Here is a 24,910-nt window from a genome sequence, read left to right as displayed (position 1 = left end):
TCCCGCCCAAGGGGGCGGCCTCACGCCGGCGCGGGGGGCGCCGGGCCACGATCAGTTCCGGTGAGGCCGAGGGCGCCGGCGGCGCCGGAGGCGGGTCCCGGGGAGGGTCCCGGGGAGGATCCCGGGGCGGATCCCGGGGCGGTCCCACCGCTCCCCGGCCGCGCTTCCGTGCGCCGCGCCCCGTCATGCACGGCGGGCGGATGCGCCGCCATTTTTGCGCTCCCTCTGCCGTGCAGTGACAATAACAACCCGGCCGGGCCGTCCCCCCTCAGGGAGCGCGGGCACAGGCGGAGAGGGGGGAGCGGGGCCCGAGCGGAGCGGCCGCGGGGCGGAGCGGAGCGGGAGGCGTGAGGGGCTGGAGCCGGAGCCGAGGCGAGAGAGAGCTGCGCTCAGCCCTCCCCGCTGCTGCTCGGCGGAGACGAGGCGGCCGGAGCCGGAGGGGAGCGCAAGGAGAAGCCGGGGGAGCGGGCAGCCGTGGGGAATTCTGCTGCTGCAGAGGAGAATTGAAAGGAACTGGTGGGCAGCAGGAACGGAAACGCTCCGCTGGGAAGAGAGTAAAAGCAGAAAGGCAGCGACAAACTACGAGAAGAACCAAAGTAATAAAGAAAAGGGGAAGAGGAGATAAAGTGATTCCTCCGATAAAGAAGAACGCGAAGAAGAAGGAATACGGAAGGACTCCACTGATGAGAAGGAGGAGTTGAAAGACCCCCCCAGAGACAGCAAACAGAGACTGACTCTGAAACTCTCCCCCTCTCTTTGTCACACCACAAGGATTTGATGCCCCTCAGCCTGTTCACTTCTGTGTGTTCATGTTTCCCACAGGTTTCTCTTCCCCCAACCCCCCAGCTGCAGCCCAGGAGGTCAGACCTGCCACTGATGGTAACACTAGCAGCAGCTCCTCCTGCAAGAAGAGAAAGCTAAATAACAGCAGCAACAGTAATTCCGAAAAAGAAGAATTTGATTCCATTTCCTCCTGCACCTCTTCTCCTTCCAAAAACACCTCCTCATCATCTTCCTCTGTCATCACCACTTCCTCGTGCTCCTCCTCAGGGGTTGCTTCCTCCAACCATCACCTCCAGAAGAAGCTGCGCTTTGAGGACTCCGTGGATTTTATTGGACTCGATGTGAAGATGGCTGAAGAGTCTTCTTCCTCCTCCTCTCCTGCTGCCTCTTCTCAGCAGCAGCACCAGCAACAGCTTAAAAATAAAAGCCTTTTAATTTCGTCAGTGGCTGTGGGGCACCATGCAAATGGCCTGACCAAAGCTGCCTCCTCTACTGTTTCCAGTTTCGCCAACAGTAAACCTGGCTCTGCCAAGAAATTAGTGATCAAGAACTTTAAAGGTAACAGGCCATAATTTGTCACAACCTGTGGGGAGCTGACACTCGACTTTGTGTTTTGTTTTCAGCCTGAAAAGCCAAATAGCCCCAGGTTTTGTGGGAACTGCTTTTCTTTGGTGAACATTTCTATATTTATGTAAAGGGGAATCGTGATTTCTGATGGGTGCTTGCCTGGTCATGTACACATCCTGAGCTACACTTTGCTGCTTGGAATTATTTTTCAGACTCCATTCTTTCTCTTGAGAAGGCCTTAATTTGTACGTTAGGTGTAAGGTTTTACTGCCTAAATGTGTAAATCGCCTTTGTTTAAACTTTTAACGTTTGATACCTCTTTTCTAGTAATTCTGATTCAGAGCTTAGTGTATATTTTAGCCCAGTTTATGATAAGTCTTTGCATAGAATGTGAGTTTTTTTTAATTGGCCTTGAATCTGCATGTCCTATCTCTATTCGTGTTGTCTGTTTATAGGACAGTCTTCCTGTGCTTAGTTTTAAATGTTGAAAGTAAGGTGATTATCGGGCTATTATGGTGGATTTCCTTTCTGGTTTCCCCACTTGCCTTTAAAGTAGATCAGATTTTTGCAGAGTTTTTTCCTTGTAATGGAAAGCTGTAATTTTTAATTGTAATATCTTTTCTCTGTCTTAGCTTACTCTTGCTTTACAAGTTTACATTATTTTATAAATTCTCTCCAAACATGTGTTTGAGATTTTTTAGTAGTGTTAGTAGAGACCAAGGTGAAGTAGAGAAACTAAACTTTTCTGATGCGATGCTGCTTCATTTTCTAGTAAAACGTAGGCAGAAAGCTTAGCTAAAATGCTGCCATTTTTTCCCTATAAAGATGAGGCTATCATGGGCTTTTTTTATTTCCTGCTTCTTGCTGGTTTCCAAAATAGTCCACGACCTTGCTTTCCTGAGTTGTTTCTTTCTCCTCATACGTTTCGGTTTGTGGAGGGGTAAAAGATATTACCGAAATTAAAATTAATTTTGAAATACACAATTGACACAAATCTTCTGTAGACATACTGCATTAGGTAAGGATCACTAATGTTTTGCAGGAATTCATGATCACACTGTAACTCTTTGCTTTAAGGTTCCAGTTCTCAAAAATGTTCTCCGCCCATCAAAGCATCATCATTTAATTTGACTGATTATTTTAAAACACAAAGCTATGATGCATTATAGGCTGCTCTTCAGTTCCTTGTGCACTGTTATCTTTAAGGGAAGTTAACTTCTCAAGTTTAAAATACCTTTTAAATGTCATGGATCGCATGGTGCTGTGATCATCACTGCTTATGAATTGGTATTTGAACCACTTGTTTAAAAAGGATGTCTTGGTATTCTGACAGCCTTGCTTTTCATTTACTCTCAGATGCTAAACTGAATAATAATATTAAGATTTTTGTCTTTATCTTAGTGTGACAGCAATGACATCCTTTACAACTTAAATAACGTCCTAAAATCCATAACCTTGGTGTTGATTGCTGAGCAGCATAGTCAGGAGTTGCTAGTGAAAATAGGCAACTCCATAGTCAGTTGTCTCTAGATCCAGATCAGGCATCTAGTGTTGGGATATTGCCAATATTGTAGGGAAATGATTGAAAGAACAAAATAAGTACTTATTTCTATGGAAATCATAAAGCTTTAAAATTTGTTTTTTACTTTTAGGTGTGTAAAAGTCAATTTTAATAGAGTATAAACTCTGGGCCAGTTTCACCTGTTGGTAGCATGGATGTGCATGTGTCATCTTCATCCTCAGATTTTCTTCCTCTGTTTTCTCCATTTAGGAATGTCCTTATTAGAACAAAAATGGTCACTTTAGGTAGTTACAAGAACATAAAATTTTTAAATAGTTCTTATATTCTGAGGATGTGACTTGGGGAATATCTTAGCATGTTGTAAATGCTTTAGTCTTGCTGAAGTTGCTGCAGACCAGGGGCATCTGTAGAAAAGAGCCAGAAAAAATCATGGAGAGGGGCAGATCTGGAGCTGTTTGAACATTAAAAGAGGCTTAACTCTAAAAAATATCCTCTGGCCAAACCCAAGAGAGACACAAATGGATTCCTTTAAAATTGGAAGGTTTTCCTTGGGACCACAAAGCCTGTGCAATAATTAGAGTGTTTCCATGAGTGTTTCTTGAGGAGTTCTTGCCAGCTGTTAATATGGAGTAGAATTAATGAGCAGTAAATTAAAAACTGAGATACACACAACTGTGTATTTTAAATGCATCATTTTGCCTTTTATGTTCCTTTCTTTTGTCTCTGCTGTCCTGGTAATGAGAGTATAGGAAGGTATAGATCATTCTTGGTGGTTTTAGCCCTTCTTGAGCTGCTCAGGCACAGGATTGTGATTTTTGTAAACCACAGGTACTGTTTGGGCTACAAGTGCTGTGGTGTGTATATGAAGAGCAATGCTGAATTTCTTCAATGTGTTACTCTTTCAAATGTGAATAAGACACTTCTTTTACACAAATGCTTTCTTTCCATGTAAGTATAAATTAAAAGCTGGACTATCAGCGCATACCTTTTTCCCCTCAAAGCTACCTCTTTTTCATTTCTGTAAAAGGTTCTGCTTTATCAAATACATTCTCAAACTTTATATCATTTATTTTAAAGATAAACCCAAATTGCCTGAAAACTACACAGATGAAACCTGGCAAAAACTGAAAGAAGCTGTAGAAGCTATCCAGAACAGTACTTCAATTAAGTACAATTTAGAAGAGCTCTATCAGGTAAGTGCATTAAGTAAAAATAATGGGTTAGGGCTTTTCTGTTTTGTTCTCAGATTTCTTTGCTTAAAACACTTGATATGGAGGTAAGAATATGGCATTTTTGTTGATAGCTGATTTTGTCATTGAAAAACTTGTCACTAAACAGTTTCTTGATTTTTACAATCGTGAGTTAAAATTTCTCAAGATCTAACATCGAACTCAGATATTTTTTTTATTTGTCTCAACAAAACCCAAGGTATGGTTTCCCTTGCAGCAGTTGATGAGAATTAACTAAGGCAAGGAGCTGTATTCCCTTTCCTGTTTAGGGGATTGTGGTGTTTATCTGCTAAAGGAGAAATGTGAAATCCTCAAATATTGGTGTTTAAGAATAAGGTGATTTATATTAAAATATAATTTTCTTTTCTGAAGAAAGTATCTGTTCACAATCAAGTATCACAAATCACTTAAAAACTGAAACTTTCTATTGACTTCTGGTAGGTAAATAAAACACCATTTTTCTTTCATGAATTGCATTATTTTGGTTTGGTTGCCATTTTCAGGCATTGCAGCATTCTTTTTATTCTAACAATTGAGAATCCAACTTTATTGCCAGCAACAGCTCTGATTGTGTTTTCTTAAATACTTTAGGAAGTGATCAGATTGAACTGCATTTCCTCTGTATTTTTATAAGCTCCACTTCTGCTTTTTTAGCTGAGTGTGCTGGGGAGATTTCCCCCTGCTTACCTTTTCCCTACTAATGTCACTTGTGGTTTTAGCAGCATAGCAATGGTGCTGCTTTAGCTGGGCATTAGGAAGCACTTGAACCTTTTACTCTACTTTGAAAGCCTTTATTACCTCGTTAGTTGTTTCGTTTGTTCCTCTGTGTGTGTATGTAGCCTTCTCACCATTACTTTTTAGTGTCTCTTCTTCCCCTGCCCTCCTCTTTTCAGCAAAAGCTGCATTTGTATATGAGGAAAAAATCCTGTTTGTACAAGGCTTGGGGACAGATTTAAGGAAGAATTAATTGCTGTTCTTCAGTCCACAGCATTCTTAAGATCACTGTAGTTTTTTGTAATGTTTAATTAATTAACTAAAAATAGTGCTTTTTTAACAGTTTGCCAGAATAATAGATAGTATTGTTATTTTTGCAAAACTTGGTGGACGTGATAGGAAATTACAACCAATTGAACTGAGTGGTATTGTAAATTACTTACTGTAGACTGAATAACGGTGCAAATAACTGTTAATTAAGTGCTTGAAGGCTATCCAAAATAGTTTAAAAATACAGAGTTCTATTGAAATACTTGCCTCTGTTTAACAGTGTTGCTTAAATCTCTGCTCAGTCTTACCAAGCTTAATTTAATGTTGCTTGTGATCAGAAAACAAAAAATAAGCTTTTTTGTTTTAAATCTCAGTGATTCAACACTGTTATTACTTTGGTACTTCTCACTGAAATAGAGTGCAATCAAGTATGATTTTTTTTTAATATAAATCTAAAAATAAATGTCTTGATTTAAAAATAGTAATCGGAATCACTAGTGTTTTTAGATGCTAACTAAACTAATGTCATTTCTGAACAGCTGCTTGGTAAAAGGATCTGATCCCAAATATGCCTTGGCAGACACCATTATCCAACATAGAGGGGAATTATAAGAGTCTGCAAAAGTTCTACTGCTCACCTCAAAAGAATATAATTCTTTTTTTAATGGAGTTAAACTTTTTGCGTTTGCTTTAACTCATGTCTGTGCTAGAGAAATCCTACTGGGCAAACATTTTGAAGCTTTATTTCTTTGTAGGACCCAAGCTTAGTGCTTGCTTTAAATTGTTCACATCCTTGAGTGGCTGAAGTGCTACAGAATTGAATGGTTCTTTCATGGAATAATTTTCCTTATATTAGTACCTTAAAGTAGAGATCTAGGTCTTTGGTACCTGATACATAGCTATTTTTTTTAATCAATCAGAGTTAAGTGCTTCAGGAAAATTCTGATTTTCTCTCATCAGAGTTGTGTTCAGTTTTTTTTCCTTACCACACAAACCCAGGTGTGGATGCTGCAGTTAAAAGGAAGGAGAAAAAAAAAAAACAGAAAACCACATCTAACTGCATATGTGTTACACAAAGGAAATAGGGCTCTTCAGATTTTCTCACCATTGTTAAGGCACAGATTCCCTGGAAAGAAACATTTTTTCCATTAATTCAGAACAAGATAATTTTGTGACCTAGAGGCCCTAAAGTTTTCACATGTATTGATGTTGATACATTTACATACAATCAGTATTGCCTAGCACTAGTAATTAAGCAAAGCATAATATTGCAGTAGGGGGTTAATCTCTCTTAAAAATTAAAGTATTTCTGTGCATGTCATCAACAAAGATGCAGAAGTTTTGTACTTTGTTCAAACACCCAATCGTAGCAGACATATTTAACACTTTGGAATTTTTGATCGATAAATGTAAAAGCTGATCTTTATATGAACACTCCATTAAAGTAGGTGTATGTTAATACATGCTTATTTCACTAAGACTTGATTGTATGCATTTGTCCATCTACAGTGCAGAAGCTAATTTTTTTAGAGGATTTAGAGCAGCAGTACTCGTTTGATAGACAGCAGTTGTAACAGTGTTGGGATGAGGTGACTAGAAGTGCAGGACAGAGGCTGCTGCTGTCCTGAGCTGGTGGGTTGAAGCAAGAGTAGCAGTGGTTCTGCAGGTGACAGGCAAGTTCCATCCAAAACATTCACCTTCCCAGCTCTCTTTGACTTCCATAAAGTGGAAGAAATTAAGAAACCTAGGAAGATTGCACTTGCTGAAGTTCTAATCAGGCTCTTCAAGCTCAGTGTTTTCCATCCCCTTGTTCTACTGAATCAAGTATCAGCTTGTATGCTGGTTTCTTATTTGCTGCCTGAACCTGGTTGTCCAGTAGCAGAATAGAGTTGAGCAGTGCTCATAACCTCCTCTGAGCAGTGTACTATAGAACACATTTTCCTATCTCCTTGTTCTATGTTTGGTGTTTCTTAAGTGTTGAGGCTGAGAGTCAAACCTGTTGCTATTTCCAAATATTAAGATATGTATGCTTGGGTGATCATTTTGGCATTCCTTACAGTCTTCATTCAGACCTGTTTTGGTTAACTGGCTCATTCATTCTCTTGCTATACCTGTTTACTTCTGACACTAAGCTCGTGCAAGTTTGGGGAGTTTTGCGGTTATTGTGTGGGATGGTTTTGTTGTGGGGTTTTGGTTTTCGTGGAGGTTTGGTTTGTGTTTGGTTGGGGTTTTTTTTAACTCCTGTGTGTGCTAGAGCCAGTATTAGATGTAGTGCACTTGCACTCAGGATGATTCCTATTGATATCCTGGAATGGACCAAAGAACTCTTGTTTAGCTATTTTGATTGTTGCTGTGCTTTTAGTGGTGACTGCTGAAAAGAGAAACTTTTGTTAGATTTGCAGCAAGTCTGCTTCCATTTGGACTGTTGGGAAATATTCTGGGGAAATTTCAGTGTAATGGCATAGATCTGCTCTGTGCACTTTGAGCTATGCAGTCCCTCCATGGTTGCCTGCAGGTGCTGGGGAGCAAACTTTACCTTTCATTCCTTTTTTTTCCCAAGGAGTTGGTTGTACTAGCAACTGAAGTCTTTTACAATAAGTAAATAATAGCACAAAGCATTAATTGAAAATCAAATAGGCTTCTCTAGCTTCTACAGGTGTTTTACAGAATAATCACTTGCTGTGTCTTTCACTGGCCTGCAGAGAGTTAAAGTTGTTTAGTTGCTTTTGAATTCTGGGCAATGGGTATGAATTTCAGAAGTTTTGAGATACACTAATGAACTTAAGAATGGTTGTTTGCTTGATCAGTCTCCAAGACATGGCCCCATTAAACTTCTTTTCACTTCTTACTGTGAGCACTGTGGTAATTCTTCCAATACTTGATGAGATCTAGAAATCTGGGATTGTCACTGTAAATGTAGTCATGCTACTAATATTCAGGATTATAATTAAACTTATTCAGGCAGGGAGTTGGTGGATGGATAGATGAGATAGATAACATGTGTGTGTGTATATATATATATATATATATATATATATATATATATATATATATATATGTACTTATGTACTTTTGGGGATGAGGGAAGCTTAATCAAGGAAAGGACTGCAAAAGGAAATTAATCTGGCAGTGCTTTTCCATTAATATCAGTGTGACCTGCAGAGCACAGCAGTTAATAAAATTAATACCTTAAGTGGCTGCTTTGAGGTATGAAGCCCAGCAAGCTACTGGAAGATATTAAAATACCTTGTTTTTAGAGAAGCCAGTCCTGCAGTTCCATGTGAGAGATTGACACTCCAGCTAAATTGATAGTCTGTGAGCTGTTCAGGGCATGGCCTGCCTTTATCTCCTGTTACCATTGCAGTGCCATGTCTGTCTCTGGTGTTTTGCATGCAGCAGTTAAGTGTGTTAAAAGCTGTGAGAAGCAGAATTCTTGTCTGGGAAGGGATGTCCTCCTTTCTTGTAAAATCACATATAAGAATATAGCAAGGTTTGTTTGTTTCTCTTTTTCTTTACCTCAGGCTGTTGAAAATCTCTGCTCCTACAAGATCTCTGCAAATTTGTACAAACAACTGAGGCAGATCTGTGAAGACCACATTAAAGCACAAATTCACCAATTCAGAGAATATCCTTTTCTTAAGGATAATTGTTTTACCTGCAAGTATATAGTGATGGATTTCTTTGACTAGTTAATGACATTAGGCCATGGTAATTTGAATTCCTAGGTTTTGTGTAATTGGTTTTGCTTTTATTTCTTTGTGGGACCTAGGAGAACACTACTGGTTCCTTTATGGCTGTAACCATTGAAAAGTTTCTGAGAAAGTTGCACTGGTATTTCTGAAACACTTTGACATCTTACAGAAATTTGTGTTAGATTTGCAGCAAGGCTTTAAAAGCCTTTATTGGCTGTATTATGTCAGTGGTTTTTATATTAAACTTCCCAGGCTTAGATAAAGTGAAAAGTCATCCCACAAGCAGCTGTTGGGTTTTTTTGGAAAAGTAATGATGTAGTGGCAGCATGTCAGGTTCTGAGGATCAGGATGTTTTATTTTCAGAAGTTTGGAGTTGCATCAGGTTGACATCCTGTGAAGTGGATATTAATTAGTACCAGAACTATGCAGTGAGCTGAATAAAAGATATATTTGAAGGACAGAATTTATTTCATAAGGTTAACTCTTAACATGAGCTGAAATTACAGTATAGTGGTGAGCTCTTGCGTGTATTGGTTTTTGAGGTATGGGGACATGTATGTTTGTTCCATTCCCCAGGGATGGGGATTAAACAAAATATTCAAAACTATTTAGATAATTTTTAAAATTTGTACAGATAATTTTGATTTCTCATTATTAACACAAAGAGCCTCATTAAAAAATAAAAAATAAATGTGTTGCAAGGAATTACCTGGTTCTGAGAGTAGATGAGTTTGTTGTGCTTTCTGCTAAGTGTCTAAAAAATAATAAAGTTGGTTCATTGCATTGCTTACACCATCTATTAATCATGATTTTCTTAATTAATTCTTCACGGATTCATTGGATAGTGTCCTTTTTCTGAAGAAAATAGACAAATGTTGGCAAGATCACTGCAGACAAATGGTAAGCTTATCTTTTTAAGGAAAACCAGTTGCTTTGTCAGCCTGTTTTACTTAACTTTGGGTTTTTTTCGCAAACTTCTGAAATGTCTTAAATTTATGTAAGGTTTCTTTGTGATATACAGCTCACAAATATGTATCTATATTGTTAGAAATCAAACCTTGAAAATACTTGCCTGTAGTGTATTTCTTGGCATATGTGTCTGATCTTGGACACACACACCCCCCTAACTCCTCATTGTCAGTTTTGTGCAAACCTTTCTCCTTTATGCCTATTTTTAAAGGAGCTGTTCTGTTATACAGAAATATGCAATGGGTCACATTGATCACCTTGCAGGAATTGGCAGAAGATGTTAAATAAATCAGCAGTGTCCAAGAAAGAACTGCCTGAAACCGATTGGTGGGATTTCTTGTTGTTGCTGAGCATAATTGGTGTTGCTCTTCAGTTTCAAGAGTAAAATGATTGTGGCTGTTTTATTCCTTCTTGTGACAGATTATGATTAGAAGTATCTTTCTGTTCTTGGATCGAACTTACGTACTTCAGAATTCAATGCTGCCATCTATTTGGTAAGGACACAAAGAATTAAATTATTTGGGGGGCAAAAATAAAATTATTTGGAGGTGTATTTCAACTGATTTCAATTGCTGATTTTCAGATGGATTTTTTTAAATATAAACCTCACAGTGACCTGTAAATTACATGATGAATGCACAAGTGCTTGTTGAAAATGAAGACTTTTAATTTATTTGCCATAAATTACAGGATTGTTCTGGAATAGCTGTGATCCCAAATTTCAGTGAAGTAGATATTAGCCTCCAGTTTGCACAGTTAAAGGAAGGAGTCTGGTCAACAACTGAAGTGCAAGGGTTTGGGGTGCCCAGTAACAGCCTTAGCAGGCACAGTATTTCAAGTTGGAAAGAGTTACTTAAAATGAAAGCAAGATAGGCTTTTTTGGACTTCAACATCTGCTCCTCATATTATTAATAATTACTATATGCCTTACTGTTCTTTGGTACCTGAATTACTTTGCAAGAGATTGATGGAGGGCCTGACTTTTCCTAAGACTGACCATACACATAGTTCCAAATTCATGGAAGGTTTTAACTGGGACAGTCATTGCAGAGATCCTTGTCTGTCACATCACTGAGTTCTTCTAAGCTGTGCCTGAGAATTAGAGATGAGTAAGTGATGGAGAAAAAAGGAATATTGTCCAACACCATAACCACAGAATTGAAACCCAGGATAATATTTTTCTTTTCTCATGAAGGTTGGTGTTCCAACATCCTGTCAGCCAACTGAAAAATAAAGATGTTGCAAAAGTTACATGGTTATTCAGGAAAAATATCTGCATTGGTGTTTAAAATTTGTAGCTTCATGTTGGTGCAGTGTCATGGTTTATTCTAGTGTTCATGTATTTGTTCATCCTGAGTGATTTGGAGGCAGAGGAATGAGGAATTGGAAGAATGTTGGTATTGGCCTCTTTATTAGATCTAGATCATGTTTTAGTAAGAGATATCTGGGGTTTACTCTTAAACAATTTATTGAGCAGTCCTTGCTTTCTTTGTAGGGATATGGGACTAGAATTGTTCAGAACTCATATAATCAGTGATCAGAAGGTTCAGAACAAAACTATTGATGGCATTCTTCTGCTGATTGAGAGGGAAAGAAATGGTGAGGCTATCGACAGGAGTTTGCTGCGAAGCCTTCTGAGCATGCTTTCTGACTTGCAGGTGAGTAAACCTGTTTCATCTTTAAACCAGGAAATAGCTCGAATTCTTACTTGGTGCTCAGTGAGCTTTACCCTGGGTTGCTGTCATGTTGTTTCCCCAGATTTATCAGGACTCTTTCGAACATAGATTCTTGGAAGAGACTAATCGCCTGTATGCAGCAGAAGGCCAGAGGCTTATGCAGGAACGAGAGGTATTTCGGATGTTTAACAATATTTGTTGTGCCTAATGTCAAAGCACGTGTCAGGGAGTAGAAATACTCTGCTGCCTTAGGGTACAAGGCAGAAATATGACCTTTTTTTTATGGTACTTTGAAAAAGGAAATGCATGTGCAGTTGCCTTCAGTCACACTGCCAATGATTTTTGCTTAAACCTAGAGCTGCTACTTCTGTCTGACCAGTACTCTCTCTTTTTCCCTTCTTGTTGTTTGTTTTCTTTAACATACAAAACTACTCTGGCATTTTCAGGTTCCAGAATATCTTCACCATGTCAACAAGCGCTTGGAAGAAGAAGCAGACAGAATAATCACTTACTTAGATCAGAGCACACAGTAAGTGCAATCTCTCTTTGCCTGGTGGTATGAGAGTAACCTGGTGGTATGATTGCACACAGTAAGTGCAATCTCTCTTTGCCTGGTGGTATGAGCTGTTTGGCTCCTCTTCTGTTGAGGGCCATTTAAGTAGCTGCAATTTATTCCTGTTATTGACTGACCATCAAATGCTTTTCACTTCCCACGGTTCCATGTTTACAATGAAGCACTGTCTTGGCTCACACAGCTGATAGCCTTTTCTTCTAAGTCACTGTTATTTTGGTATAAATGTTGTTAAGTATTTGCTTGAAGAAGAAGAGGCTGCCTCTCCCAGCCCAGATGTCTCTTTCCTGCTGAAATGTAATTAATCTACTGTTGTCCTACTTGAAAATTATAAGACTCAGCATAGATTATTCTAAAGCTAAAGCCTCTGAATATTTGCAAAAAATATTTGCAAATGGAGTCTGGGAAATTATTGAATTATGTCATTCTTCAATCTTTTCTACTTAGAGGCAGGATTTCCTCCAACACAGTCAGGTGGAGGCCTTCTAACATAAAGCTACAGCTGTTGTGTCTCAGAGAAAATGTAGGTCACTGATATCAAGACCTTTCTGAGAAAGAGGTGTTTTATTGCTACTGTCATACGTTTTGATTTCCTTCCTCTTTCAGCTGTTAAAAGCATTTAGTGTGTTTAGTGGCTTCCTTCTTCCATGCCAATATTAGTGGCCAATTCCCTGTTTTGTTTTAATACCTCTTGACTTGAGGTCTGTTTTCATTTCTCCTTGGTTTGTCTCCCAAGACATGACTGTCCTCCCACAACACAGGATTAGGCATATTATTTGATGAATTTTCCCCAGCTTCTTCACTGATGGAATCATTGTCCAGCTGCCTACAGGTCATGTACAACAGGCTTATTGTGTGAATTAAAATCATCAGTCAGCAAACAGAAAAAAAATATTGTTTACTGGGGAGAAAAAGGATAAATATGTGTATAATCATTTTAGGTCTTTGGCCACAGATAATTGGAGCACTCCCAATGATAATGTAATTAACATAATCTCAAAAGAAGGATTTAAAACTGTCAGTAATGGAAAAAGGAAAAGTAATTCTAAACATTTCTTCTGTAGGAAGCCACTAATTGCTACTGTAGAAAAGCAACTTCTAGGTGAACATTTAACAGCCATTCTTCAGAAAGGTAATCTTTCTTCTTTATAGAAATGTGTCTAATTACTGCTTTTTGGGGCTTTCAGTTCCTGCTCTGAAAGAAAGCGATGGATTCGGGCGCTGGGGGAGGACAAGCTGCATCATTCCTTAACTCCCTTTGCTCCTCGGTTCCCAAAATAGCACTGGCCATTCTCCTGGTCGGAGATAAGGGGACACTGTGGTGTCTTCTGATAACAGAGCAAACAAAGCACAAGGAAAATTAGAACAGGAGACTCAAGCTCAATGTGTTAAGTGGCATTTTGAAGACTTGGAGGTAAAGAAAGGAGAACACTTTGAATTATGGCTGTAGCAGAAAAGGGAGATACTGAATACTTGCTGCTGACAAAAAGCAGCTTGTTTTAAAAATGTAGTATAATTTGAGCTGTGGAATACATTGCCTCAGTTCTACAATAGTCTCTGTGAAGTCAAGTGACCCTCTGTTGATCTCAGAGGTAATCTGGAAATAGAAACAGATGCAGCAAAAGTTGAATAATAAACAATCAGGTCCTTAGTAGCCAGATTCTGAATAAAACAGGCATGTGAGCATCTTCCTGCACATGTGTAACAAACTCTTCATTGAGTGGAGTATCAATGTTTACCCACCTACTTTATTAGAACCTTGCTGTAGTGCATCAGGCCTTCTCCAGAAAGTTAAAAAGAGAATGGTGAAGATATTTCTTGAAGCTGATTGCCTTCAAGCATCTGTAAGATTTATTTACAGCTGGAGTTGAGAATCAGAGCTGTCTTGCCAAGGAACTTTTCCTACAGATCAGTACAGTGTAAACTTTCCAGAATTTTAGGCAATAGTAAAGCAGAAGTAAACAAAGATGTTGTGATAAGATTGTTAAGTAAAGTACATGTATCCTAAGTGCAATAAAATCATGTGCAGTAATAAGATTTCTAAGGGTTCAGCCAGATATTTTGTGTTTCACTGTTAAATTAGATACTTTAAAATAAAATAAAAACCAAAAAAACACACTGCTAATGGTTTGATAAAAAAACACTATTTTTGAAGAGGCCTCACTGTAGTAGTAAGCTGTGCTTTCTTTGGGTTACTCTGGTTTTAATTTCTATTGAAATTTTCACATTTGCAGGTCTAAATCACCTTCTTGACGAAAACCGAATTCAAGACCTGTCTCTTCTGTATCAGTTATTCAGTCGTGTGAGAGGTGGAGTACAGGTTCTCTTGCAGCACTGGATTGAATACATAAAGGTACTGTTCCTAGAACTCTGAAACAGTGGGGTTTATACACAGATACTTGAGTCATCTCTGTAAACTATTGCATTTTTCTAAAATTTGAAGATATTTGCTTATAAGCATGTATTTAATAGACAGCTTTTGAAACATCTTAGGAAAGGTACAGTAACTGTTCTAGCTCTGTTGAAGAAAACAGTGAACATTCAGTTGAATTACTGAACTCCAAATAAATTTGGATTTTATAATCTTGCTTATAGTTAGTTTGTGGGACAACCATATTTCTGCAGCAGTTATTTGTGTAATGGCAGAATGTTTGTTTTCTTCCTAATAAAATTTCCTGTGAGAATGAGTGGTAGTTAAGTTACCAACCAGTTGAGGTTCAAAAAGCACTTGAATATCAGTTAGGATGATTCATTTTATTTCTCAGTGAAAATGTCACAGAAAATATGGTTGTTGTGAAGGAAGGCTTTGGAATGGCACAAGAGTACTATTAAATAAAATTTAATTTAGTGGGAGCATTACCTGTGTAAAACCTGAGGACACAGATGATTAAAAAGGGTGTGTTAATTGGTCATGCAAAACTTTATTTCTTTAGACAGAAGTTCTGAATCCATTCACTTTTTCATCAGTTGGTTTTGAATCAATATGCAAGGCCTAGGGATGATTATATAGTAAATACTTCATAATAGAGTAATACGTAATAAAGTAATACTTTGGTTGTTAGTGGAACTAATATGAGTACCAGAAACAACACATTAAAAAGGTGACTTAAGATTTTAGAAGTCTTGTCATTTAGATTAATTCTTCAGGCTAATGAAAGATACATTTTATTTTGCAGGCATTTGGTAGCACCATAGTAATTAATCCTGAAAAAGACAAAACCATGGTCCAAGAACTTCTTGATTTTAAAGACAAAGTTGACCATATTATTGACGTTTGCTTTCTCAAGAATGAGAAGTTTGTAAATGCTATGAAAGAAGCCTTTGAAACCTTCATTAACAAAAGACCAAATAAGCCAGCTGAACTCATAGGTATTTTTCTTCAATTTCTTTCATGTGAGAATTTGGGTGCTGAGTTGCTGATGCACTTACAGATGGGATATGCTGGAATTGTGTGTTAATACATGCACAGTGCACTTCAGACTGGGGATCTGCTGTGCCACCTGATGCAAGGGAACTGTTTGGGAGGGTAGCATCAAACATTAAAAGCAAACTGGTCATCACTTAACTGGCTAGGCTATAAAAAAGTGCAGAACATCAGAATATGGGCATTCCAGTAATTGGCTGGTGTCCAGACATGAGAACACTGCTAATAATAAGAATTTTTCAGAAGCTTACATAACTGTGCCACCAGCACATGTGCACAGAGCTGTTAGGGGTTTAATATGTGAAGGGAAGAGAGCTGAGGATGCACTGAACCTCTCATGGCGTGGGGACAGAGTCTCCGGTTTGCAAAGAATGTTACTTACAGATTTGTTCTTTACATGCCTGGAACTCTGCACTTAGGAATCATTTCCCCACACAGTGAGTAATACCTGCTTTGCAACTGGTTCTGCTGTTAGGCTTGTGGAGTGATACTTTCTGCCCTCCTTTTTTGTATTAATTCCCTAACTGTGATGTGCTTACCAGCCCATTTAAAATTAAAACAAACAATCTATTTTGATTGAAACAGGAAATTCAAACTAAATAATGATATGCTAGATAAATTCAGCATTATAGTCAACACATTTAAATAACTGATTTACATATTTTCATCTGATCTTTTTGCTTCTATTACAGCCATGTCAATCTGCAACAGCAGTGACTTTATTTTGAGATCACAACATAAACCAAGATTTTTTTTTCATAGGCAAATGTTTTTAGTTAAGATGCAGTCATTGCTTATCTGAAAAATGATACTAGGCTATAATGTTTTTATAACTTTATAGCCCCTGAAAATGTATCAAGGTAGCTGTTATGAGGCTGATAGAAAGTGATTTCAGGATCCTTTCCATTTTCAAGATTTCATAATAATAGATTTAGAAGTTTTTGTTTCACTGTGATATTAAGCATGTGCTAAACTCAATTCTTCAACACTCTTTTAGCTAAATATGTAGATTCAAAGCTTCGTGCAGGCAACAAAGAAGCTACTGATGAAGAACTTGAAAAAATGCTGGATAAAATTATGATCATATTTAGATTCATATATGGTAAGTATTGGGGTTTTTTTTGTGGGGATACAGTTGTTTAACCAGTAACATAAAGGTACTTTGAAATTACTTTTGCAGTCTGGTTACATTCTCAGGTGTTTGTTCTCTGTGGATGTGTTTTGTTGGTTTAGTGCTGTTTAACTACTTTGCCTGTCAAATTGCAAATAACAAAAGCTGTGGAAATCTTCATATGAAGGCCCTTTTTGTTTTTCTGAGCTTTGAATTGGGTCTTTTGTAGGTAATGCTTGTTTAAAACTAGCAGTGCTTTGTGATCACTTTCAAATCTCATCTCTTACAGGAAAAGATGTCTTTGAGGCCTTTTATAAAAAGGATCTAGCAAAGAGACTATTAGTTGGGAAGAGTGCATCAGTAGATGCTGAAAAATCTATGCTTTCCAAACTCAAACATGGTAAATATCTATCTGGCCTATCTATCCATCAGCTTTCTTTTAAAAGTAGTTGTTTTAACAAGCCTTCACAGAAGTGCTGTTGGTATTTCCCCTTTCCATGAGGGCAAAAGCCTCTGTGCAGGTCCTGAATGACTGGTGGGTTTTGAAGAGATTAATTTGCTTTTAGTTTTGTAATTATAACAGGAAAAGCCAAAACTCAGGAACTTAAAAGTGCACAGTGTATCTTGGCCTGTGGGATAGAGTTGAGGTTCCCTGCTGAGTAAATTAGTGATGTGCTCAGAGAAAAGATGATTTCCAATTGTTATTCACTGCCAGCTAGTCATTCTCTAGTCTTGTCTTCATTGTTTCACTGGAGGGAGCCTTTGGGTGGTAAGGGTAAGATTTTTAGAGCTTGATCTTGTTCTGCCATCAGGAGACAGTTTGAAAGGCAGCTGATAGGGATTAGAATTGTCATCTGAGTGACCAGTGGCCACCACAGTCAAAGGAATGAACAGTCAAGTCCACCTGGAAAAACAGCTGGGTTGCAAAATAGCTGTCACATCAAAACATCTTCCTTCTTCTTGGTTGTAACCTTATTCTGTTCCTTAATTAGAATCCAGGTCTTTATGTAAGAAAATCTGGTGAAAAACATCATCTTGCTTAGAAGTACATTCTGGCACTTAGAATAACTACTCTGAGGTGTTGAAAATAAACAGATTAATTTCTAATATTTACATTTTCTCTTTTACAGAATGTGGAGCTGCTTTCACCAGCAAACTTGAAGGAATGTTTAAAGATATGGAGCTTTCAAAAGACATAATGATACAATTCAAACAGGTACTGAGGGAAAGCCCTGTCTGTCCTGTCTGTGGTTTTGAAAATTTTACTGAATTTATTAAAGGTTTTTCCTGAGAAAAAAAAAACTGAGACAAGTTTCTTCAAAAAAACAACCCACAGCAATAAGAGAATTGTAAACTTACAAAACATTTTAACACCAGCTCTAAGATGTTTTTAACACCACTGTGTTCTGATGCCTGGATTGGAAGTTTTTGCACATTTAGTTCTGGTGATTTTGTGATGTTTTGATTACAAACAATTTTTAACATTCTTTCCTCCATTCACACTTAATTAGATCTTCACCTCAGCCTGCTAAAACACTACATTTGCTGTTTTCTTCCTGTATGGAAGTGCCTTTTGAACTTCAGAAAAGTGCTTGTTCTTACCTTAATTTTCTTGTATGTAACTTGCAGTGTATGCAACAAGCACTTCATGTGGTCACTTGTCTTTTCTGCTCTTGCAATGCCTGTTCTAACTTTTCAGTTCTACCTGAAATATATATAATTAACATAGCTCTATTTCATTTTATTTTGTTTCTCTTTGCAGTATATGCAAAATCAGAATGTCCCTGGCAACATTGAGCTAACAGTGAATATTCTGACTATGGGTTATTGGCCAACCTACGTGCCTATGGAGGTCCACCTGCCCCCAGAGGTAATGAACATCATGGGTTATGCAAGTATTGGCCAGTCAGAAATGCAGCTTGGGATCCACTGACACTTGGTTTTCAATATGCATAGAGAGGGAAATGCAAAATTCATCTTTTTAACATGAAATTTGTTTTCTTGCAATTCCCTTTATCATTCTAAGCCTTGATTTAAGGCTTAATTGATTGTGGAGGAGGGAAGGATGCTTTTAAAGTAGAAATTGTGTTTCAGTGTTTTGGGATTTTTCTTTCTTTAGATGGTAAAACTGCAGGAGATTTTCAAGACCTTTTATTTAGGAAAACACAGTGGTAGGAAACTTCAGTGGCAGTCAACACTAGGACACTGTGTACTAAAAGCAGAATTTAAAGAGGTGAGTCTATTGTTTCTATTATTCCTGTTGTGTTGTTGATTCCAAGTCTGGGTTGTACCTTAGCTATATATGGGGAAGCTTTTTTGTGCTGTAATGGAAAACTAAACACTGTTTTTGCAATTACTTTTAACCTCCTGCTATCTTTTCCAGATATTGGTACTTTCTGAACTACCAGAGTTGGTAGTTTCTGAAACAGATGTGTTAATGTCTAAGAACATGCACCCAATTTCTGTATTGGTGGGGAAAGAAAAGCCTATTGGGGCAAATATCCACTGGTTTGAGCTCCAGATTAAAAATGGCCCTCATTTTTATAGTGGGGAGAAAAAAAAAGGGTCTGGTTTCTTCTATGGCCTTACTTCATCTGATAGCATTAAGGACCTTCACAGGAAGTTTTTCACTACTGAAATAAAGAAAAATTCTGGATTGGACAAGAACACGACTGTTTTGAAAGGGTTTCCAGTTACTCCCCTTCACCATATCTTCATGGACACAAGATTTTCTCATGAAATAGAAATGCTTACCACTTAAATTTTCAGAAAAAGTTAATGGTAAAACAAGTATTATCAAACTTGATTGTTTCAAAGATTCTATGGTTCTTTATACTGTGTTCCTTAAACTAATGTTTGTGTTAGATTTTGACTTAAAGATCTTCCAAATTGTTACTTTAAGCACTCAGTGCTTTAAGACTTGTCTGGAGTCATCTGATGCATATCTTGGGTGAGTTTTGTCCCTGAATAGAATAGTCCAGCCTTGTGGCCTCAAGACTGTGCTGCATTTCGTAGTAAATAAAAGTGACCAGTAACTTCTATTCTTCCATATTCTCAAGTGAATAAAATAACATTCTGTTAGTGAAATAATTGACATACAAGAGTGACTTGTTCCTCACGTTCCCCTCATTCCTTTCCCTCCACCCCCCAGAAAAAAAACAGCCTGGTGATGTCTGTTTATTTCCCTTGTGACAGGGCAAAAAAGAACTTCAGGTCTCCTTGTTCCAGACACTGGTGCTGCTCATGTTTAATGAAGGAGAGGAGTTCAGTTTAGAGGAGATAAAGCAAGCCACTGGGATAGGTTGGTATCGAAAACAACTGAGTACTTCCAAGTGTTCTTACTAAAAAAACCTAAACAACTTTTTTCTGCTTTAGAGGATGGAGAGCTGAGAAGGACACTTCAATCTCTGGCTTGTGGCAAAGCCAGAGTACTGACTAAAAGCCCCAAAGGCAAAGATGTGGAAGATGGTGATAAATTCACATGTAATGATGATTTCAGACATAAGCTCTTCAGGATAAAAATCAACCAAATTCAGATGAAAGAAACGGTATATTTTTTTTAATCCTCTGGGGTTTAGATCCTTGGGTTAAGAACTTTGTTGCCTGTCCTTTTACAAGGTTTTTTCCTCCTGGTTGTCATGTACATGCTGATCTCTCTGTCAGAGTTACATGTGTAATTCGGATGGCAGCACATACCTAACAGTGGTGATTTAAATGTGTGCCTCTGTACTAAGACACCAGTGATGCTGGATGTCTCTAAGTAATGTTAAGAGAAGTTCGAATTCTGAAATGCTCTTTTGCCCTTTATCATTCCATGGAGCTTTACTGACTGTTTGTGAACATGGAAAATTCCCTGTGGACTTGTTTCTGTGACAGCCACACAATGTAAAATCTGAGCAAAGGTTTTAAATCTTTGTACAAGTGTGTTTTTCAATAGACAATCAGGCTTCGTATTTGCAAAGGCTTTATGTCAGATATTTGACAGCAGGCATTTCCCTGTCTTACACTGAGAATTGTCTTGGAGACAGAAAGAATTGTTTTGACAGTGCTGGTATTCTCATTAAAACTCTTGTAAATGGGTCCTTCAGGTGGAGGAACAGGCAAGCACTACAGAGAGGGTGTTCCAGGACCGGCAGTACCAGATCGATGCCGCCATTGTGCGCATCATGAAGATGCGCAAGACGCTGAGTCACAACCTGCTCGTGTCAGAGGTCTACAACCAGCTGAAATTCCCAGTCAAGGTGCTGTGCTGATTTTTTTTACTTCTAAAACTTTTAGTTCTTCTTGTCTTCCCTGACCTGCCCTCAGTTGAACAGTGCTTCTGCATCTTTTTAGTATTAGAAAGGACAAATACTCACTTTCAGGAATTTTTAAAGTGCCAGTTGTTGTTACTAAAACATATTTCCAAAGGATTTTAGCCCTGGTGTTTGTTAGCAGTAAGGGAGCAGCTGGCTCTCCTTGTATGCTGGTGTTCCACTGTTTGCAGTGCTCTGGCAAGGCACTCTTGGGCAAAGGAGAAAATGCTTCAGATCTCAAAACCAATTCTGCATTACAATCTTAATTTGGTTGATACTTTTTAAGTACAGTGATTTTTCTGGATGGATTATACTGGTTAATACATATACACACATATATAGGAAGAAAAATAAAATATTGGTGAATGTCTCAAAGCTGAAGAAGCCCACAGTTGCAATATAAAACGACTGGCTAATTGTGTACAAATGGAAATGGGTTTTCAAACAGATAGTGATGCATTGTTGGAATTCAAATATATGGTGCTTTCTATCAATGGAATTGTAAAACAAGAGGTCCTGCTATTTCATTCCATTGTATTGCCACACTGAGTGCCTGCAGGTCTGTAAGTATTGCATAAACTGTAGTTGAGCTTTGTAAGATCATAGCAGATCTTTTAAATAATTTTCCTCACTTGTTATCATGAGGCATTTCTATGAAGTTCCTCACCCAACAAAATCACAGGGCACACAAACTATTGCACAACTCATTTGCTTCAAGAGGAAATGAAACTTGTACTTTTACTGGCTAAAAGTCAGAAATAGAAACACTTTGGTACATGATGCACAAACTGCACTTCTTTAGAGTTCAGTTCAAACAGCAGCAAGTATCTTTCCTTTCTGTAAAAAATTGTTTAGCTGTAGGTGATGAGCTAACTTAGTAACTTTCGCTTCTACCAGTTATACATTGAAGACTTTAGAAGCTCTGATACTTCAAAGGACTTTTTTAAAGTGGGATTTCTTTTTCCTCAGCCATCTCAAACAATATAGGTATTTGGCTCAAGTGGAAAGAAAGAGCCAAGAAGCATTGACTGCAAAGTAATAATGCTGACATGTGTTTTATTTTACAGCCTGCTGACCTTAAGAAGAGAATAGAATCCTTGATTGACAGGGACTACATGGAAAGAGATAAAGAAAACCCAAATCAGTACAACTATATTGCATAAACATATGTTGGCCTTTGTTTTACTGCACACTTGGTGTCCCACACAGTTGCCAGTGGATAAACTAGCCTCTTGATCCCGTTAATTGACTTTTTATACTACCGATGATTGAATGAAAGCAGTGTAATGGAAAAGTATAGTAGAGTGGACTTCTTTCAGTGGTTAACATGCCCATTTAAAGAGTAATATTTACATTTTAAGAAGAATGCTGTTGAACTCTTTGCATGTTATTTAGTAAGATGTGCAGAAAGCTGAAAGAAAGTACCTGGTCTTTCTGATTCCATTTGTCTCTGGGTCTGAAGAGGAGTCCCTTGATATATGACAGATATCTTTCACATCTTTAAATGGAAGCAGAAGGTTCATTAATGTAAGAAAATAGCCTTTAAAATGCTTAAACTGCATGCAAATTTTTAAGTTACTGTACAGAATGCATTTCAGTTACACATACCATTGGTTTGGTTGATGCCCACACTTGGATTTTTTTTCTCTTGAGGGGGGAAAATGGGGAATAAGCCAAGCTATGCTTATTGCTGATCTAATGGAAAATACTCTTGGTTGCAATTAAGACAAAATGGTGCCATTATAAAAGGATGTATAAAGTTTGCAGTGTGGACATATATACTGTATATACAAACACCATTCTTAAATAACTGCTACAACAAAACAAGTTCAGATTAGACTTATATGGCTTGCCTATGAGACTTGGTGTTCACCTTTGGGAATTTTAAGCATAAAACAGCCATAATGGAAGAAGTGACAGTTTTTACTAGTCATGGGTAGGAGGCCTTCACCTCTTGGCAGCAATACTCTAGAATAAAGAGAATCTATTAACAGATGAAAAGCCACACTCTTATTGTGGTAAAGCTGTAAGAACAGAAATTGCAAGTGGATTTTAATACTTGTTTTGCTTTGCAACATTCTAAACTTGAACTAACCTCAAGGTTTAGACAGGGCAGCTCTTCTAAGACTGCCCTGCTTTGGATTGCTTTAACTTAAAGCTTTAAGAACTCAGCCCTAGAGCCTAGCAGGCCTCCTAGAACCCAGAAGCCTACCTCTCATATAGTAAGTTAAGTATTGCTACAAGGCATCTAAAATATATTTTCTTAGATGACCAGAGAGCATTCTTTGCATCTTTATAAGACATGGGAGAGTAAGTCACTTGAATGTAGAGCTTTGTTTCAACAAGATACATTTTTTTTATTGCTTATAGCAGCATGTGCCAGGAATATATGGAAAAAAAAGGTGTCAGCAGAAAAGGAACTCCTCCAAGTACCAGTTCTTCCTTACCCAGCCAGGCTTTATATCTATGATCAGCTGTGTTGCAGAGCACAATGAAAAACCTCATCCTCTTTCAGGCACTGATAGTCCTGGGGAATACCAGATATCTCTTGAAAGCAAGATGTTACTTTTGTTTAATGGCAGTGTAACTTAGCTCTCTATGACTATAACTTCTATCACTGTGATCCCACATTCAGGGGTGTGCATGTGTGAGAGTGTGTGTGTGTTTTCTATCTGACACATCCCATCCTTAGTGCTTTTTTTTATCTACTGTTTAATTCCATATATTCTCCAGCCATGTTTTCTCTCAGGCTCTTTTGTATACAGTCCTCAGCTGACAGATGAAACAAATGTGGGTGGTTTTTTTTCCTACTAAATTATTTGCAGTCACCCTCAGCTAACCATCATACAGCTCTTTGTGATCTGCAGAAAATCTTCCTTGTCCCTTGACACTATTGCAGCACAACCACTGGTAGACATCCAGGGCCACCCCTGCCTCTGTGAGACAAATACTGACAGTAGAGTTTATGTGGGAAGAACCTTGAAGACTCCTCCTGCAAATCTTCAAGTATTAGCTCAAATAGAGATCCACTGGGGAGGAAAGAATGCCTCCCCCCCATAAAAAAATACATATGTATTTCGCATTCAATGTTCCTTTTCTTGTATGTGTATTGTATCTTCAGCCAATAAAAGATTCCTTCTAAAGAGAAATGGAGAAGAAGTATAAGACTTAACTCTTTGGGAGACAGGAGCTGATGCATTGAGCTGGTTCCATTCAGTCTGTTGTAGCATATAAATCTTACACCACTACATGTGTGAACACCCATTGTGGCAAAACCCTCCCTCATTACACAAGTGTCACATTCAGTCAAACAAACTGCAGAGGACTGCAGGTTTGTTTCATTTTTATCCTGTCTAATTCAGAAAATATTATACAGAAGATGTCCTCAAATCTCATCAGAATTCACAATCTGAGGCAGACCCTAAGCGCAATCCAGTTAAAGCAACCCAAAGAATGGACTTTGAGAACCCTGGCTAGACCGGGAGAGGGGTGAGCGTGGGGAGGGGAGAAGGCTTCTCCTTGTAGCTTCATGGGTTTTCCCCGAGAACTTGTTCATCTCTTCTGCTAAGGTCTCGCTCATTCCTGGTTAATGACAAAGCTGCAGCCAAGATTTGTCGTCGTACAACTCCGCAAATTCTTGCTGGGATCATGTGCCTGCTTATTGAGCCATATATATCTCTGTAAGAAAAAACTGAAATGGGCTTGGACCACAACTCATCTGGCTAGAACACAGCTTGTCTTTTTGGCCACACATTTTTAATCTTGACTCTTGCATGCAGTTTATAGCACCTTGTTCATAAGAAATTGCAGTTTATTCTTAGAAATATATATTTTAGGTTTTTTAATCTTTATACCCATAAATGGACTATTTTTTTGTCTTGGCTGGTTTCAAAAGTGACCATTTTGTTTAAATGCTGTAATTGCAAATGTGTTGTAAACGTTGTTTTGTTCTATAGTTTACACAAGGGTGCCAAAGTAAATAGTTAATAAAAAAAAAAAAAAAACCCTAGCAAATTGTTAAGTTGCTTTAGCTGTTCTTCATATTTTGGTCTCAGCTTTTTTTTTTTTTTGTCAGCATTTCATTTTT

At 38.1% G+C, this 24,910-nt stretch overlaps 1 protein-coding gene across 1 annotated transcript; it reads left to right on the top strand.

Annotated features, from left to right (window-relative positions):
* Nucleotides 1-140: 140 nt before the first annotated feature.
* Nucleotides 141-24,827, top strand: CUL4B (cullin 4B). The gene is made up of 20 exons (XM_068204829.1): nt 141-1,341; nt 3,950-4,065; nt 8,607-8,710; nt 9,608-9,677; nt 10,167-10,240; nt 11,242-11,404; nt 11,505-11,594; nt 11,869-11,951; nt 13,058-13,125; nt 14,228-14,346; nt 15,170-15,362; nt 16,415-16,519; nt 16,818-16,928; nt 17,659-17,744; nt 18,291-18,398; nt 18,648-18,761; nt 19,724-19,829; nt 19,904-20,076; nt 20,617-20,769; nt 21,891-24,827. The coding sequence occupies exons 1-20, from the start codon at nt 810-812 to the stop codon at nt 21,984-21,986; spliced, it is 2,664 nt and encodes an 887-aa protein (XP_068060930.1). The 5' UTR covers nt 141-809; the 3' UTR covers nt 21,987-24,827.
* Nucleotides 24,828-24,910: the final 83 nt, after the last annotated feature.

This window comes from Anomalospiza imberbis, chromosome 14 (genome assembly GCF_031753505.1).
Source record: "Anomalospiza imberbis isolate Cuckoo-Finch-1a 21T00152 chromosome 14, ASM3175350v1, whole genome shotgun sequence".
Classification (NCBI taxonomy): domain Eukaryota; kingdom Metazoa; phylum Chordata; class Aves; order Passeriformes; family Viduidae; genus Anomalospiza; species Anomalospiza imberbis.
The sequence above is the reverse complement of the archived record's forward strand: the minus strand, read 5'-3'. Positions and strand labels throughout refer to the sequence as shown.